The sequence below is a fragment of the Marmota marmota genome, unplaced genomic scaffold (genome assembly GCF_001458135.2).
Source record: "Marmota marmota marmota unplaced genomic scaffold, marMar, whole genome shotgun sequence".
Classification (NCBI taxonomy): Eukaryota; Metazoa; Chordata; class Mammalia; order Rodentia; family Sciuridae; genus Marmota; species Marmota marmota.
In genome coordinates this window covers 39574139-39592999 of record NW_026000229.1, presented here as the reverse complement: position 1 = coordinate 39592999, position 18861 = coordinate 39574139, and the positions used below count along the sequence as shown (strand labels likewise).

Sequence of the window (18861 nt, the reverse complement as noted above, 5' to 3'; positions counted from 1 at the left end):
GGTTGGTTCCACAGTCTTGCTATTGTGAATTGTGCTTCTATGAACATCGATGTAGCAGTGTCCCTGTAGCATGCTCTTTTTAGGTCTTTAGGGAATAGACCGAGAAGGGGAATAGCTGGGTCAAATGGTGGTTCCATTCCCAGCTTTCCAAGAAATCTCCATACTGCTTTCCAAATTGGCTGCACCAATTTGCAGTCCCACCAGCAATGTACAAGTGTACCCTTTTCCCCACATCCTCGCCAGCACTTGTTGTTGTTTGACTTCATAATGGCTGCCAATTCTCAGAAACATTAAGAAACTTGCTAAGGGCACAAAATTACTGTGTTCCAGGGTTAGGACTGGACCTCACAATATAATGAGGGAAATGCTCCCTTAACATGGAAATTCTATTTCTATAAATACAATTTCAGATTACTTAACATTTTGAGAAGATGTATGACACTACCAGCTCATATTAAACTTATAATACACTAAAATCCCTTAGTATTTATTGTAAGAACTACAATTAATTCAGTTTCCCCCCATCAGAATTTATAAGCAGCAATATTTTTAAACTTCAAGTGCAAGACTTCATTTACTCCTATTGAAATCTAGGTTCTTTGTTCTACATTATTGATCTTCCTGAATTTTGATTTTCATATAAGGTATTTACCATGCACAGCAGTGCATGTAACGAAAACATGGACTGTGTTTAAATCTGATGAAAACATCCAGAGCTACTTATACACATGGTTATATACATGACCCTACCGAATGACATCTGTCCATCTCATATCCATAAAGGTATACTGTGAGTATGACTATTAACCAGTTTGGAATATGTTTGGATTTTTATCTAGCTTGTACTTGCTCATTTAATATTTACTGAGCCCTTACTTTTTGACTTTGGAACAGAGCCTGTCAGTGGCATTCACGTGCTCTTGGGTTGTACCATTATAATGTGTGCCAACCCAACTCCACCTGCTGAGAGCTTTCTGGAGGCCCTTCATACCTCCATCTGTGTGTAAGACACTCTGGGAAGCCAACACCCTCTAGAAGCAGCCTTAACTACTGGTTGGTGGCACTTGGAATGTAAACACACTTCTCCTGGATGGGATGGTTCTGAAGGGAGTCTTAAACTTGACCCCCAGTGTGGGAGCCCATTTGATGATACACCCTTCCGGAGCAGCTTTTCTTCTTCCCCTGTCAGCTTTTGGTAGGATCACCTCCCAAACATACATTTTGTTCAAATTCTTGTCTCAGGATCTGCTTCTGGGAATTCTCGAACTAAGATAAACTTATTTAATTTTCACCTAACTCTTAACATTTCTTCCTACTATTAACCATTTTGTAGATGAAGAGATTAAAGTAAACCAATTTGCCTTAGGCAACAACTGGTAAACAGCAGAGGCAGGATTAAATCCCCAAACCCTGCTGTGACCTGGCTGTTGCATCAAGGCCAGGCTGGGTCTTTCCACCAAGGCTGGGGTAAGGTGGGAGGGGTGGAGGGGCCAGCTGGAATTACTGAATTCCAGCTCCTGTCTCTGAGAGCAAAAATGAAGATTAGAGCTTCTAGTTGCTTTTTACATTTGTTTTGGTGTTGTTTTTTTTAATACCCAGGAATTCACCATTGAGTAGAGAATGGACTGGTATGACATGGAATGTAATATACATGGATACGTTATTTTCATGATGTGCAATTAAAGTAGCCCATTTTTGTTCTTGACTTTCCTCTCCCCTCTTTAAGATAGACATGACTACTCCATTTCAGTGCTCTAGAAAATGAGAGCAATCAATTCCAGAAGAAAGCTGGAGGCATCACTATACCTGATTTTCAGACATACTACAAAGCCATAGTAACCAAAATAGCATGGTATTGGCATAAAACCAGACATATAGAACAATAAAATATAGAAGCCCAAAGTAGACCCAGGCATCCATATACTGGAGAAAGGACAGCTTCTTCAACGTGTGTAGCTGGAAAAACTGGATAGTCACATGAAGATTGAAACTTGAGCCCTGTCTCTTATCTGGTACAAAAAAATCAGCTCAAAATGAATCAAAGAATTAAATATAAGACCTGAAACTACTAGACGAATGCTCTTCAAAAATTCACTAGAAGAATGCACTTCAAAACATTGGTACAGGCAATGGTTTTCTGAATAGGACCCCAGACGCATAGGAAATGAAAGCAAAAAAACTGACATATAGGATTCCATCAAACCAAAATGCTTCTGCACAGCAAACAACCAACAGAGTGAACAGACAACCCACAGAACTGGAGAAAGTATTTGCCAATTATTCATCTGACAGAGGGTTAATATTCAGAATATATAAAAACTAAAAAAAGTAACAAAAAAAGTAATTTAATGTACAAATGGGCAAATGATCTATTTTTCTTTTTTCTTTTTTTGTTTAGTACTGAGGATTGAACCCAGTAATGCTCAACCACTGAGCCACACCCCGGGGCCCCCCTCCCTTTAAATTTAGAGACAAGGTATTGCTGAGTTGCTAAGTGCTTTGCTAAGTTGCTGAGGCTGGCTTTGAACTCAAATCCTCCTGCCTCAGCCTCCTGAGCCACTGGGATTACAGGCATGTACCACCATGCCCGGCTTTATTTTTCTTTTCTAAGATTTAAATTTTTTTTATTTTTCACAAATGATCTAACAGACACTTCTCAAAAGAAGAAATGCCAATGGCAATAAATATATGAAAATAATAATAAATATTGTTAGCCATCAGGGAAATGTAAATCAATACAACAATGAGATACTATCTCATCCCAGTTAGAATGTCAAATGCCTATTATAAAAAAAAAAAAACAAAAAACCAACAAACAAACCCAAAATCCCAAAAGAAATGTTAGCAAAGATGTGGAGGGGCTGGGGATGTGGCTCAAGCAGTAACACGCTCGCCTGGCATGCGTGCGGCACTGGGTTCCATCCTCAGCACCATATACAAACAAAGATGCTGTGTCCGCCAAAAACTAAAAAAAAAATAAATAAATATTAAAAATTCTCTCTCTCTCTTTAAAAAAAAACTAGTTAAAAAAATAAAATAAAATAAAGATGTTGTGTCCACCGAAAACTGAAAAATAAATTTAAAAATATTTTTAAAAAAGATGTGGAGAAAAAAGGAACTTGTATACACTGTTGGTAGTATTGTGAATTAGTATAACCATCATTGAGAACAGTATGGAGATTCCTCAGAAAACTAAAATTAGATCTATGTATGATCCAGTTATCTCACTTTTGGGTATATATCCAAAGGAAATGAAACTAGCATTCCAAAGAGATACTTGCATACCCATGTTTACTGCAGCACTACTCATAATAGTTAAGATATGAAATCAGCCTAGGTGCCTATCAATGAATTAATGGATAAAGAAAATGTGATACACATATGTGCAATGAAATATTATTCATCCATAAAGAATGAAATCGTGTCATTTGCAGAAAGATGGTTGGAACTAGAGATCATCATGTTAAGTAAAATAAGCCAGACACAGGAAGACAAGTACTACGTGTTCTCTCTCATATGTGGATGCTAAAACAAGTCAACCTGAATGTAGAACAGTGATTAACAGAAGCTGTGAAGGGTGTGTGTGGAGAAAACAGTAGATAAAGGAAGGTTGGGTTTGATCAGTGTACAATGAATACATGTATGCAAAATCACATTAAACCCCATTAACACATGTAATTAATACATGCTGATAAAAATTTAAAAGATAATAACCCAACACAAAACAATAGTGATTCCTTAATATCATAAAATATCTTATTAGTGTCAAAATTTCCAAGTATGTATAATGACATATTAAAAGTATATGTGTAAACATATACACACACATAATTTTCAGAAGTAAGAATCATACACTACAACTGATCTTCATTAACCAGAGGGTCCTTCTCCATCTCTTTTTTCCTGCAATTTTCAGGGTGCCCTTTTTCTCAGTTAACTCAAGCCAAATCCATTAAGGTTGACCCTGGTGGTTACTGATTAGCTAATGAGACTCTTAAGCCACCAGGGACAGGGCAGGTGGTGGGACCACAGGCAGAGTAAGTGTGGGGAGCTGCTTCATTGAGGCCATACACTCAGGTGAGCCCCAGAGTTCATCGCTGAGAGCAGGCACTTGTCCTTAACAATAACTGGACAGCTCAGTGGCAGGTACTATGGGTCACTGGCTATCTTCTGAAAGCAGCATAGAAAAAGTGGAATGACTCTCTGTCTGGTCTGGATTGCATGGGACTAGAGGGAGATGATGAACCCATCATGGCAGGTTTAAATGGAGAAAAGCTGGAACCTATGGTGAGGAGGAAGGATGCATGAAAAAGCCTATATGCATATGGCATTTAAATAAATAAATGCAAAATTAACCCAAACAATGAACCACTCATCAGATTGAAGGAAGCTCTATAGGCTATAACTACATTCTCACAAGATACCCTCAACTATGATAACCTTGGGATCTTTTTTTTTTTTTTTTGCTTTCTGAATGCCCTGGGTTCCCCTATAAGATGGGATGGTTCACAAAGTAACAGAAACATGTGTGAGACTGTGTGGTTCAGGCAGATCAATGAAGAAGAGACTTATATGGCTCCTTTTGCTCCTCCACCCAGAAACTCTCACTTAACTGGCTTAAGCCTAAACTTTCCTAATTCTCAGATATCTTCATCCTCAACTGTCTTCTTTACTAGTCTGGTTATTGTGTTCCCTCCTTCATTACAAAACTGTCAATCCATACTCCCTTTTGTCCATTTCAGTTAACTACTGGTGTCCTTCCAATTCAATTCCATTCTGGCAGCTTCTTTTATTTGAAGATTCTAGAAGAACCTCAGCAATCTCCCCAGGGCCCTTGACCACAGTCTGGGAAAAAACAGAGTAGACAACACGGCCTCCCGTCCTCAACTGCTGCCCACCACCCCTTCCTCACAGCAGAAGAATCACAGCTATACCCACTGTAGCTTCTTTGCAGTTCTGTCCTTGTATTTCTCACCTAGCGGTTACTTGAGACTCCCTAAGAAAGCTTAGAAAAGATTTTTTTGTTTCTGAAAGTAAAGCTTCAACAAAACTTTCACTATACATAACAAAAATGAATTTTAAGTTAGTGGAAGTATTTTTTCTTTGTTTATTACAATTATAATCAGTCAGGCTTATTGCAATTTAGCACTGGAAAGAACAAAGTACTTTTCTTATAATTCCTTTAATTCTTCATTAGCATCATTTTAGTTGCCAAGCAACCTTCAATTTTATGTCCCATAGTTGAAAGAATTATGCCAGAATTATATCAGGATAGAATAGCAACTTTGTGGGTTAGCACACCATTTTATAAATACGAAGGTTAAATTATGGAAAGTAAAGTTATGGTATTTTATCAAAAGTCAACATAATTATATTACCTGTAACTATCCATAGAAGTCAATTTAGGAAATAAAAAAAAAAAACAAGAAAGTTGATATTGCTATTCTTTGCTAGTCTGTATTTTCTAAGTTTTCTATAGTGAATCTGAGTGATTTAAAAGTCGTTAATATTTTAAAAGTAAGTATGAGAACTGAGTGACACTTAGAGCCTCACAAATACAAGAACTTATAGAACAGTGGGAATTAAATGAGAATATGTATATAAAATATTAATATAAACACTGTTATTCATAGTAATTACTGAAAAGTTAGGTATTACTAATCGATGATATTTTAAATATTTTAAAAGTCTAGGTAAGTGGTTGATTTTGTTAGTATATCTTACCACAATGAAAAAAAAATCTTACGTAAGAACAATATAAACTTAGTCTATATTAATAATTTAGATATAATGGATTTAAATATGGTTGGGACTCCACCCTAAGAATATTGGGTCTCCAAACAATCAAAAGCACTTTCTTTAAATACACAAATTCTGAAGAACTTTTTTCAAGTTCACATTTCATATCAAAATGAAACCTTTTCCCAGACATTTTTAGTTTCAGAATTCATTTCAATAGTATCACAATGAGGAAAAACCAAAGCTCTGAGTTACAAAGTGACCTGTTAAAGCACTTTGGTTTCAAGCCAATGTCAATTTCAGAAATAAAACTCAACACTTCTTTTTCTCCAGGAGCAACTCACAAACTTTTACTGGTCATCCCTAACAGGAATGATGTGGCATTACACAATGGATTTAATAAAACTCTAATTAAAATGTCAATGAGATATTCACCAAGTCTTTGGAATATGAATTTTTAAAGCTTAGAGTTAATGAAAGAAAAAAGAAATGGAGACAAATTTAGCTTTATAAAAATGTGAATTTCTACATATTATAATACTAAATGCAACATAAAAACGGAAAGAGGAAGAAAATGCCTGTAGCAAATAATATCTATAGAGTTAACAGATTTTTTAAATATAAAAAGCTTTTGCAAACCTCTAGTAGTAAAAAGCATTAATTAAGCAGCAGGTGATAAATAGGCAAAAGATATGAACAGTTTATAAAATTGAAATACAGTCATCACTCAAACTTACAAAAACACACTCAATAAAAGTTTGGTTGTATACATTAATGGTGCCTGTTACCATGTAGTAGAATGATTAAACGGGTGAAATCAGAAATAAAGAGACAGAGCATAAAATACATGATGAACAGAAGTCCACAAAATTGAGATTTGGTTGATCAGAAACAAGGGATGCTTTAATCCTGGAGAATTTTTAGAAATGAAATAAAAATTTTAAAAAGCACAGAGTGATAACTTCAATTCCAGAATATGAATCTCTCATTGGTTTTAAAGTTTTGTCCCATTATCACTTCAAGAACACTTCTCAACCTCACTGATATTTGATTTCCTTATCTTTACGGTATATTGTTTCTTTCCTTTGAAGAACACATGGGGATTTAAAAAAGAAAAAACAAGATATGTAGATGAAAGAAGCAAAACAATGGAAAAATTATTACTTTCTCCTAACTAGGTGATACAAAATAAGATTCCCAGTTGGGGGGTTTCCCTTCCCCACTAAACACTTTGCGTGGTAAGCATCCTCTATACCTGGAAGACAGTGGTGTGCTGGTAAATGTTTGACAATGGTCTCTCTAGGGTTGGCACTGAACAGGAAGCACTGATAGTAGCATTTGTTGATTTCCAAAGTGTGAATGCTTCCAACGTAGACAATATCAAGCTAAGCTACTAGCATGATTTTACTGGTCATGGACTTGGGAAGCAACTGCACAACTGCATGCCATTATACAGCATTTATACCAAATAGACATATTCTCAAAAGCACAGATCATAGTAAAGATATGGTAATGTATTAGGAAGTGATAAGTTTTGAATACTTCTGACCTTCTTGTAAAAATATGATTTAAGTAAATATAGTTTAATTTTTAATGATGCAAGCTTGAAGAATTCTTGAAAATTTAACAACTTGCTCTTGTGAGCTGGTACCAGTCAATCCAGCACACCTCTGCTAAGAGATAATGCAACTGGAGGTGAAATAAAATTTTAAAAAGCACACCTAGTTGGTGTGCCCCAAAGCTGGCCCATACTTTGCCTTTTGCCCTGTATTTTCCTTCCAGTAAATCTAGGGTACCTCAGCTAGGCTGTAGCTCAAACTCACTACTCCTGCAGAATAAGGCACAATGCTTGGACACTATAATGCTCTAAGCAAAGGCCAACAGGCTCTTAGATCAGAAGATAGGCCAGGGGTGGCACTGTCCTTCTCCATGGTTCTACAGTTCTGTCACTGCTGTCTCTGTCGATTTTGAGCAGACTGTTTGTGTTCACACTGTTTCTTAATAACCTTTAGGTCAACAGACTGCCTTAAAAAAATAAATTGGTGAAGTGGTATATCTGGGTGATTTCTTGGGAGGCCCCTCTCCAGCTAAGCCACTACTTGTAAGCTTCTAACCCATGGAGGCTGGGCATTAATTAGGGAGCCTGCCCCTGCCATGCTTTACGAAACAGGACTGAGTGCTGCATAAAGGTAGAAACATACAGTAGGAAAGTTGCCTTTGAATGCAAACAATCACATTATAGTTACAACAGACATCCACATTCTCTTTATTCCTATGGTCAAAAGATTTACAGACTTAGTTTAGTTCTATAGACAGTTTACCTTAGTTGAGAAGAAACAGGAAGGCAGGAAAATCTGACAGTAGTTGTCCCTGAGTTTCAAACCTGCTCACAGTCAGGGCCTCTTAATTACACAAAGGCTGGATTGCTTTAAGATCCCCAAGAGGCTATTTCCCTCATGTGCTTTTCTAGTTCATAGCTTGAAAAACCTATTTGCTCCATTGCTTCTCCAGAGATTTGTGCTCTTCAGGGTTTCCTAGAAAGCGTGAGAGAAAGCTCTGGGATGGCCAGGAAGCAAATGGGCTATGCAGCAGTTTTATCGTGGGTCATAGGTCACCTCCATCAAAACCAGAGTGACTACTGGCCAAATAGAAAGTTCTGGGTTTGGCCTACAAGAATAGAATGCTGAACACCCTCCCTTAAAGACTACTCCTCACATCACAGTTGGAGAATGTCTAGTATAGCAGAACGTCTTGAGCCTGAGATAACTTAACCAGAGGTCAGCTTCCTACCAACTAATGAGCTGCACTGTACACGGGCCATTGAACTTTTCCAAGTTTCAATTCCCTAGCAGTTCAAAGAGCAAAAAAATACTCACCTCATAGAGTAATGAGGAAGATAACCGGATCAAAACAGGTAAAAGCACAGTGCCCTAGGAGAATGTAGTATGCAAGTTTTCAACTACTGCCAGTCCTTGACTGTCTCTCTTGGCAGTAAAATTCATCTCTGGATGATTATTGAAAAAACTCAGAATTCCTGAGTTTTCTTTTTAAGATGGACCATCCTCTATTACCGAGGGAGGCCTGCTGTGAACAGTGCACACAGGGGAGCACAGATAAGCAGGAAGGGGCTTCCCACCTTCCAAAGGCCTGATGGTCACTGTAACTTATGCATATAAGAGGGCAAGCATGCCAGCCTGAGGCACTGGGTGGTGCCAGCCAGTCAAAGATGCAGCAGAGGGCTCATTAGAATAAGAGGCATCCTGACCATAAAGTGGCAATTCACTCCCAAAGACTAAGAGTAGGTGTGCCTGGGAGCCGCACCTCAGAACCATGCTTTACATGTGAAACCTTGTGGTCATGACTGCCAGCAACTAGGGGTTCCACTGAGGAGGCTTTTCGGTCAGTTGTGGGCTTCATATAGTCCATCATCAGCAGGGGGCAAGACTAGGCCTCCTTCCTGACCCTACGCTTCACTTGGTTCTTGCTGTTCCCAGTTCTTGGGTCTAAGTGCCCATTGATGTCATAGCCCTTATCTTCTGGTTTTGTTCTCCGGTTGCCTGTGGGCACCTTGCTCTGGTGCACAGACTTGAAGTTGCAGAGTGGTGAGAAATCCCTAACGTTCCTTTTGCCAACAAGTGTGTTTGCCTTCTTTGACTCTTGATTTTAAAATCAGATATAATGTTTTATCTTTAATTAAGGTCTACAAAATGTTTAACATCTAGCAGCTTCATGATGGGGAAAATATGTTATTCATTTTGGGCTGTTTCCAGTTTGCAAGGTCTTTGAGTAGCATTAATAAAATGTATATACTAATTCATTAATTAAAAAGAAATTCAGGAAGATGCCTGGTGGTCTAAAAGATGGGGTCTAACAAATATTTCTTACATGGAATGGGTTAAATTTCTAATCTGGAGAGGCCAGGCCTGCAGAATTAGGTGCAGGCCTATCCTGTGTGGCATGTAGGTCTCCTGAGTGCAGGAAGGAGGGTCTGAAGAGAAATATCCAAGTCGGCCCCAGCTCAGGTTGCTGTGGCTGCCAGGGGTAGGGGAGGAATATGAGCAACCTGTTTCTTTTTTAGGCCATAGGCTTGAGCAAGTTGTTTCAATTCTCAGAAATTCAATTCACTTTCTTGTTTGTCCAAAAAAAGATAGTAATACCTGACCTATTTCAGAGTTGTTTTGAGTATAAAAGAAAATCAATACATAAGAAGTGATAAGAAAAAATAAATGATAGTCCACAAATAGGAGATACCGGGATGCATTTCTCTTTGCATTGACAGTTAAAACAAAACATTGAGTTTCTTTTTCACCCCTCCCCAGAGCAGAAGGGCTGCTTGCAGACAGGTGCTTTCTGGGTCTTTTGTGTGTGTGTGTGTGTGTGTGTGTGTTTCTTTTCTGATACTATCAGAAATTGCCTTACACTGAGGAAACTAGGAGAGGCTTCATGAATTTGTACATTTAAAGACTTCTATTTGTCCCCAGTGTTCACGGCCTTACTACAAAGTGGAAAAAAAATAAAAAATAAAAAGCCCTGATGATCTCATAGGTCTTTCTACCTCTGAAACAGATGGTATGATTCACATACATTTGACATAAATGTACCAGGTTGTGATGATTTGCCTCATTATGCTCAGCTGAAGAGTGGATTAACTGGCAGTAATATATTAGGGATGTAAAACATGACCTCTGATTAGAACAGAAGGTAGGAGTGGGCTGTTCCATGGTTAGAGCAATGAATTATGACTCAAGGCACTAAGTTTCTAATCACAGGTCTGTAAACTTGTGTGAGGCACTGGGAAGTCTGCTGGAGACCTTCAGACATACCCTTAATTTGTATGTGCAGGCTATCTATTCTCATAAACATTATAATGCACACTTCTTCTGAGAACAGTGTGGGTGATAAAATTAACGGTTAATAATGCTAGAGACAGCCATCCCTAAAGATTTCTGAATGCCTGTGATGCTAACAGTATTCAGACTGTCACCTATAAATGCTAGTGAAATGCAAATCCCATAGTTTCCAGAAAATCTATCCGCTACTTTTCCCCCTTCAAGTCAACCATTTACCCTCTCTAGTACCGTAAAACAGACTTTGATGACAGAAATATTCCCTATTTACTCTGTCCAGCAGTACGCACTGCTGCTTGAACTTGAACTAGGACTAGTGAGGCTCCAGAACTCAATTTTCAATTTGATTTAATTTTAACTAATTGAAATGCATATGACAATAAACCTGTGGTGTGGCCAGTGGCTACTGACTACTGTTTCGGATAGCGAGGCTGGAGCCAAATTAACTAATGAATTAGTCAGTCTATCTTCAAGAGAGCTTTTTTTTGTAGCTCGGATACAAAACAGATATCCCAACAGATATCCTAACAGATACCTCAACTGATAACCAAAGATGGAAGATGGAGAAGAGAATAAAAAGCACTCCCATCCCCTCTAGACATAGTGGTTTTTTTTGTTGTTTTGTTTTGTTTTGTTTTTTTGCCTCTTTCATGTAAATTCTGTGACAGGAAACTCTGCAGTATACTACAACAAACCCTGAGCTCTAACCTTACCATTTCCCCACAGCATTCCCTAGGCCCAAGACAGTCTGGAGACTGGCCAGGCTCCTCAATCTGCCACCTCGTACCAGAGTACACTTATTCACAGTATACACCTGCGTGGTGCAAAGCACATATTGTTCCTGCATACCTTCATTTATTATCAACCATCTTTTGTATGTGCATATATGTACATATTTTATATAATATATATATATTTCTAAATAGTACACTTCTCAGGTATCATAAGCTCTAGTGGCATGGGGGTTTGGTCACTGTCATTCCCCTTACACATTGCCCAGCAAGTCAGATGCAATTAGAGGCTTAAAGAATGCTTCTTGATAATGAATAAAAAACCATTAGATTCAGTGGGATTTTTACAGCTATTACACACACACACACACACGTATGCATGTGTGTGTGTGTGTGTGTGTGTGTGTGTGTATATATATATATATATATATATATTATTATTATTATTTTAGTTGTCAATTGACCTTTATTTTATTCATTTATTTACACGTGGTGCTGAGAAGTGAAATCCAGGTCTCATACATGTTAGGCAAGTGCTGTACTACAGAGCTACAACCCCAGCCCAGCTATTAATTTTTTTTTTGAGTTCAACACATTCCAAAACAATGTATTAGTGCCTTTGTAGAATTTGATGAGAGGAGTGGGTTACACTTGGTTATTATGGGGAAGGACTTTGCAAGTGGTTATATTTTTTTCTGTTTGATGTCATGATTACTTGAATGTTAGGAAAAGAGTCCTGCACTCAGCAGGTGGTTGAATGGCTCTGAGGAAGAACGATAATATGATAAATATATTAATGATCCCAATTTTCTTAATAGTAAAAGAGCAAGAAAATATGTCATTTTTCATAAAACAATCATTATGTTCTGCTAAGGACTAGTAAATATGACTGAAAAAAAGTGGGTAAGGAACTTTGCAATTTATCCAAGCTGGGAACTAGATACAAGCAGCATGTGAATTATGGCTGTTGTACCCATTGGCTTCCACTGTCTTCTACTTATCTCTTTGCATGTACGTGTTCTAAAGAAAAAGAAAATCATTCATTTTGCTCCCAAATTCATCCTTAACTGAAAGATCAAAATGTAAATAAAGAGGAATTTACTAGTAATAAAACCCTTGCATTATTTTTCAGTACAGGGAATCAAATCCAGAGCCTTGTGCATGCTAGGTAAGTACTCTACCACTGAACTACACCCCTAGATTTTCTCTCTCTTTTTCAAGTTAAAAGGTCTACAATAAACAGCACTGCAAAACAGTGATTCTCAAAGTGGGGTTCTTAGAGCAGCTGCATGTGTATCACCTGGGAACTTGTTAGAAATGCAAATTTGGGGGCCCTGCCTTGCTCCAGACCCGCTGGAGCAGAAACTTTGGGGGTGGGGTCCAGCCATCTGCATTACTTAAAAATAAAACAAAACAAAAAACCCCTCCACATGATTCTGATGCATTGATGTTTAGGAATGATTGTTTAAACTAATTTTGAAATAGTTGATTCAGTGTTGTACTAAATGAGTATCTCTATAAATAAGTCTAACCAAACACTAAACATGTCCAGTCAATAGACCAGTTCTGAGATCTAATAGCTCTTGTGCTACCAGGGATCCGCTTAACCCTCCTCTCTGCTTCTAGGAGGCTACCAGGGCTGGGGTGGGAGCTACAGAGCTGAGCCAACAAACTCATCTTCTTCCCAGTGGGAGATGGAAGAATACAAAAAGGGGCACACAGAGGAATTGGATATTGGAAATCTTTGAATTCAAAGATTTCATAGAAATCCATTAATTTAATCTTTTCCCTTTTGGAACAAAGCAAATATTTAGCACTTTCCAATCACTTGTACACAAATGATAATCAAAAGAAAGATAGTGCTTATAGAATTAAAAATAAATCTTTTCAGAGAATTGCTTTATAGCTCCGCTGAGCCTGAGTACCCTTTGTGATGAGTACAGGTGTTGACAAAGAGCAGTGTCTGGATAATTCGCTGCCCGTATGTGTGTCCACACGCTCACTTCCCAGCTCCTTGATCCTCCATCATAACATTTATTAACCAGAATCTTCTAATCACAGACACAATTGCAATTCCAGATTGTAAGAGGAATTATCGAGACATATTTGTCCAAATGATTCGAAGGCTTTCAAATTTCTGTTGGATAACAATGTTTGCTCATGTAACACAGACGTTATCTACCCCAAGAACACAAGGACAAAAAAGTGTCAGAGGACCAGACGCACAATATTATTTTATGATATTTTTCATCATGAGACAGATCTCCAACCTAAGAAAAATGAAAATGCAAACTCTGTTCAGTAACTTTTTTCACTTTAAATTGCACCTCTCATCACGACCTATTACACCCACATAGTCATGTGCCACAGGCACTGCAGACTGTCTCCAACATTTCAAAGGCTCAAAAGCTATTTTTAAAGCCAAAATACAATCTAGGTTGCTATTCTATAAAACATTTTTTAAGGGAAGAACAAAGTAATACAGTGATTTCTATGCACAGGAGCAATTAGCCAACTTACCAAAAGATTGAATGCAGCTGTCAATGAGATCGTCCAGGCTGGCTCCTTTGGCCAAATGTCCCAGGGACACCATCATTCGGAACTGGGTGATCTGGGCCAGACTGGGATGGGAAGGGAAGGGGCTGTTGGCTGATTTCGCCTCTAGTCTTGCTTTAGGGGCAGCTCTGGAGCCATGGGAAGGTTTCCTGGGGAAGAGAGAAGGCAGTGAGGGCAAGCAGAGCAGCTCCAGGCTCTGAAGGAGATTGGACAGCAAAAGGCGTGGAGATAAAACAATTAATCCCCAGAGTTGGGCTGATAGAATACATACCCCTCCCACTTAGCAAATGCACCAAATGGACTGGTTGGCTGTTAAAGAGACATCTCCCCAGCAAATGACAGGTGAGATTTTAGGATTGCAACTGTGGCTCTTTGCCCTGGCTCGAGGATTGCTCTGTCCTGCTGTTTCCTGGTTCCCAAAGGGGAAAGGCAGAGGCAAGACTGTATCTTGGCAAGACTGTATCTTGTATCTTGGTTTCTGTCAATATATATATATTTTTTTATTTTAGCTGTTAGGCCCCTGACTTGGACCTTAAAAGAATTAAGTTGGCCTAGTCTTCAGTTAAGTTCATTCTTCATGAGAAAAACCAGAGATGTTGCAGGTGGCCAGGCAGCCTCAGAAACATCTTTAAGAACTTTAAGGGAGAAGTTAAAGACTGAAGCATATGGAGTGAGGAATCATGGTGGTGGTATTTAGATTTTAAGTTAGCTCTGCCTTTATTACAAATATTGGCTAATTTTAAGAAACGGTGTCATTATTGATAATACAGGTAGTCATTATGGGCCATTTTAATCATTACACATTATTCCATGAAGTATTTTTTAACAATTAAAAAAGAAAGCTGAGCTAAGAGAGGTTTGTTCCAGAACTAAATGTAAAAAGAGAAGTTTGGATCTGGATCTAGATCCAGGATCCAAAGACCCTTCATTTTCCTCACTTAGTTTACCTTTGGTCATGGCCTAGTCTGTACGAGTTATTTTGCAAAACTCTCATGATCATTAAGTATTTTATTTTCCTCTTTATTAAAAAATACATTCACACAGATACATATCTGAAATCTCTTAAGGGCAATGATAGGTGTTGCTGCTCATAGCTTTTTTAGCATGTAGCTAATTTTCCTTCCCTATTGTGGCTTTTTTTCCAATTTACTCCCAAAGAAGAGAAAGGACAAAGTGCAAGAGACATATACCCCATAACTGTGACTTTGTGCTCATCACATTTTATGATCAACACAAAATGGAATCAATTAATCGGTTAGTGCTTATTCTATGAGCAAGACATTGCATTAGGCTAGAGGGACCACAGTGAGATAGTATACCTGAGGGTACTTTGTATGCCAAAAAATATGCTCATTGTATGTTAGGTGTTATGTAAAGGCAATCTAGAATTTCTTTTATATATATATNATATATATATATATATATATATATATATATATATATATATATATATATATAAACCTAGTTGGGGAATCAGACTGAGATAATAAAAGGGTAACTACATAATTTTTAAGTGTCCTGTGAGGGTCAAGGACAAGAAATACGATGTCCTCAGAGGAGGGAGAAGCAGTTTCTGGGTGAGTGTTGGAAGAGCTTCTCTGACAAGATAATATCTCACTCAGAAGGGGCTAAGTGCTTAGATCAACAAAAAATGTTGAGCACACCTGGGTTTTGGAAAGCCAGCCTGCCATAAGACAACTCTCTGAACACGCGCCAATCAGTACCAGGCCAGTCTCAAGGAGGGAGCACCTCGGGGCTTCAGGTTCTGTTTCAAACTAGCTTTGGGACACTGGTCTGTGGTAGCAATAGGCTCTGTTCCAACCTGGAGTGAGGCCAATTAAAACAAATCACCAATTGGTTACTGAGTTTTGCTAACCCAAGGCAGTGATTCCTGAAAGAGTGAAATGATGACTCAAACAAGTTTCTGGCCATTACTGATTTTTACTCAGGTCCTATGATAGCCTCAGAATAAAATGATAATCTAAAAACAAAACAGTAATGGCCACCATGAATTGAGTACCTATGCTATGGGGGCACTGTGTTGGGGATCTGCATTGTCTCTGAAGTTGTTATTTTCATATCATGATACTCAGGCTGAGTTAGAAAAGAGCCTAAAGGTTGCACAACTTGAGCTGGATTGGGATTTGTTCCCGGAGCCTCCATGGCTTTAGAGTAAAAAATATTTACTGTGCCTTCAATTGTGAACCTTCCACTACATCAGAATTGGCAAGCAGACTCACAGAGAGGCTGAAAAGGTTAATTCAATGTAAAACAAGTTGAAGCCTTCAAAAACATAGCTTACAATACAGAGGCTGAATCTCTGTCCTTATTCCTTCTTCAGGTCCTTGAAACTCTCCTCAGAACCTCAGGGCTGGATGGATTTTTCACATTCATTTTCCAAACTCCTTGCCTATAGATATAGAGGTCCAGGCTTGGAAAGGCAATGTGACTGGTGACCAGGGCAAAGCAGTCTAAAACCCAGCCTCCTAGGCCCCATGCCATATTTCCCAGCTGGGCTCCCTTCCCTTCTTGGAAGTACTGACAAGTCCCTAAACCTGGCCCAGTGTAGGGATTAGTTAGCTTTCTGCTTCACCTGCTGCCTTAGCATCATTTAGATCACCTCCAAAAGCAGAGTAGGAGAAAGACACAAGTCCTGTCCTTCCTGGTAAAAGTCTCTTTTCTCTTTTCCACAGTAGTTTTCCCTAGACTCTGGAAAAGAGGCAAAAGCACAGCACATAGGGCACCTGTCCTGCTTTGCAAACAGAGCTCATCCTGCTGAAGCTGGGAGGTGACTGGAGATTCAGAGAAAATTCGATTTTCTTTCTTAGTTGGTGGTACTGGTCAATCAGGTCTTCTTAACCCACCCTGTTCTCTAGTTCTAGTAACATGTCCTGGTGTGGCCACTAAGGGAAACCACTTTGATTCATTTGGCACTTCTCAGAGGTAGGTGCTTTTACCAGAATTAGAATGAACTGTGATAGATAGGAATAAAGAAAGATCTAGAAAGAAGTATTTAGGGTAGAAAAAAAGGGGGAAGGTGAGATGCAACTTGGAAAGTAGGAAGGCCTGAGATACCAGACTTGGGCATTGGAAATGGGGGAGGGGAATTATTACAAATTCACTGCCCTAAGATAGGATTAACTGCTCCATAAATGGAAACTTGGCTCTTTTGCTGTTTAGTCTCTTGACTGGTTGCTTTATGAAAAATCCTCAAATTGCTCCTCTGTCTCTTCTGGTGAAATGGTGGCAGATAAGGATTTATGAGATATTTTATTGTAGGAAGGTGTAAGGGTGTTTTGACAAATGATATAACGAATAGTCTAGTTCTGAAAAAGCATATTTTTAAAGGATAATTAAGCCAAATGTCGCCAGTTTAATTTGCAAAACAAGATACCCCCTCCCAAAACAAAATACCCATATTAGCTTAAAGGTGTTTTTCTTAACATTTTATTTTTTTGTTGTAGTCAGACACAATACTTATTTTTATTAATTTATTTTTATGTGGTGTTGAGGATCGAACCCAGGTCCTCATACGTGCTAGGTGAGCACTCTACCACTGAATCACAACCCAAGCCCCAACGTGAAGGTGTTTCTGACCTAAAAGTGGCCAAGGCCCCACAGAGCTTACTGAAATATGTTGTTAAAACTCTGAACCGGTTTGTGTGAAATCCTCTTAAGGCACAGGTATCTCAGAGGGGTCACAGTTGCAACCTAACCTTATCATAAAATCCAGCATAAGAGTGAAAGATGAAATGGAGGGAGAGAACTGGAACTCCCACAGCTTGCTTTGCAGGGGAAGGTGACTTCCATTAGCTTCTAGTGAGGATTCTAGAAGTCCTGTCCTTTCCTCCCCATAATACAGACTCCATTTAACTGATGCTCCTCTCTCCCAGTCAAGTGAAAAGTGCAGTGGCGGACCCTCAGATACACGGAGTGGGGGCAAGGACTGCATTGAGGACTGAAAAACCTTAGTCCAGGGGATTGTAAGTACAGAAGGTCCAGCATCACAAAGCAGCACCCTGGCCCTGTCGGTATGGGTAGGCTGGGCAGGCGCAGTCATATCCTAGTCTATGTGAATGGATTTGTGAAGTGCACAACTTGCTCTGCCCTGTACCGAGACAGGACGTCGTCCGGGCTGCAGCCTACTTCCGGTCCTTTGGGAGCCAGTTCTTCATTTGCCTGGCCCTGCCAGGGCTTTTTCTCTTGCCAAGAGCCCTTTAACTAAGTGTCATTCTTCCTTCATCTCCTGTCATCCCAAGACCCTCTTAAGCATCTCTCTAGAATCTCAGTGGTGGAGAGGAGGAGTGCGGGCTCTCATTCAGAAGGTTATATGGTTTGCTAACCAAGGATTTGGAAACTTCTCTGGCGCAGGGGCAACCAAGCGGTGCCACCTCCGCTTGTTTGCTCGCTACAAACGCCTTTGGCCGTTTGGGGCAGGACCGAAAGAGAGCGCCAGGTGGCGCTGCCAGCGCCCCGCGCCAGCAGCAGGTGCTGGGGGTGCGGAGAGTCGGCGAGTGGGAAAATGGGAGTTCGGGTGTCCGGGGAAAATTCGGGAGGAGGTCGGAGGTTGGGCACCACATGGGTGAAGGGCATTGGTCCTAGCCGTTCTGGATCCCTCCAGGCGAACTCAGCCTCGCAGCCTCACCGCCAGCACAGCCCCAAATCCCTCCTCCACCCCCGACGCGCGACTTGCTAGGCGCTCGGGACCCGTTCGCCTCTCGCGCGGGTCTCCTCGGACGTCGGCTGAGACCCCGGCTCCCCGAGGTCCTCCATCCCCCTCCAACAGCTTCCCTTGGGAGAAAGGTCCTTGTCGCCCGCAACTCCCGTCTGCCCATCAACAAGAGGATCGCAAGAGCCGCCCGCGCAGCTGTCCTTTACCCCAAGAAAGGAAACTGACGGTCCCTAGGGCGCCGCCACCTCTACTCACCGCGGAGCCTCTCGCGCCTTGCCCAGGGTGCCCATGGCCGCGGCCGAGAGGCTCCGCGGTG

At 39.9% G+C, this 18861-nt stretch overlaps 1 protein-coding gene across 2 annotated transcripts in view; it reads right to left on the bottom strand.

The window, feature by feature from the left end:
* Nucleotides 1–18855, bottom strand: part of Rasgrp1 (RAS guanyl releasing protein 1) — a 77386-nt gene extending 58531 nt beyond the window's left edge. Inside the window, exons 1-2 of one of the 2 annotated variants that reach the window (XM_015480844.2) lie at nt 18801–18855; nt 13838–14022 (exon numbers count right to left, since the gene is read on the bottom strand). In XM_015480844.2, coding sequence (XP_015336330.1) covers nt 13838–14022; nt 18801–18835 — 220 coding nt within the window. In that variant the 5' untranslated portion in view covers nt 18836–18855. Of the gene's footprint in view, nt 1–13837; nt 14023–16175; nt 16320–18800 lie in introns of those variants that run through there. The other variant, XM_048793380.1, reaches the window with a different exon arrangement.
* Between the last annotated feature and the right edge of the window lie 6 nt (nt 18856–18861).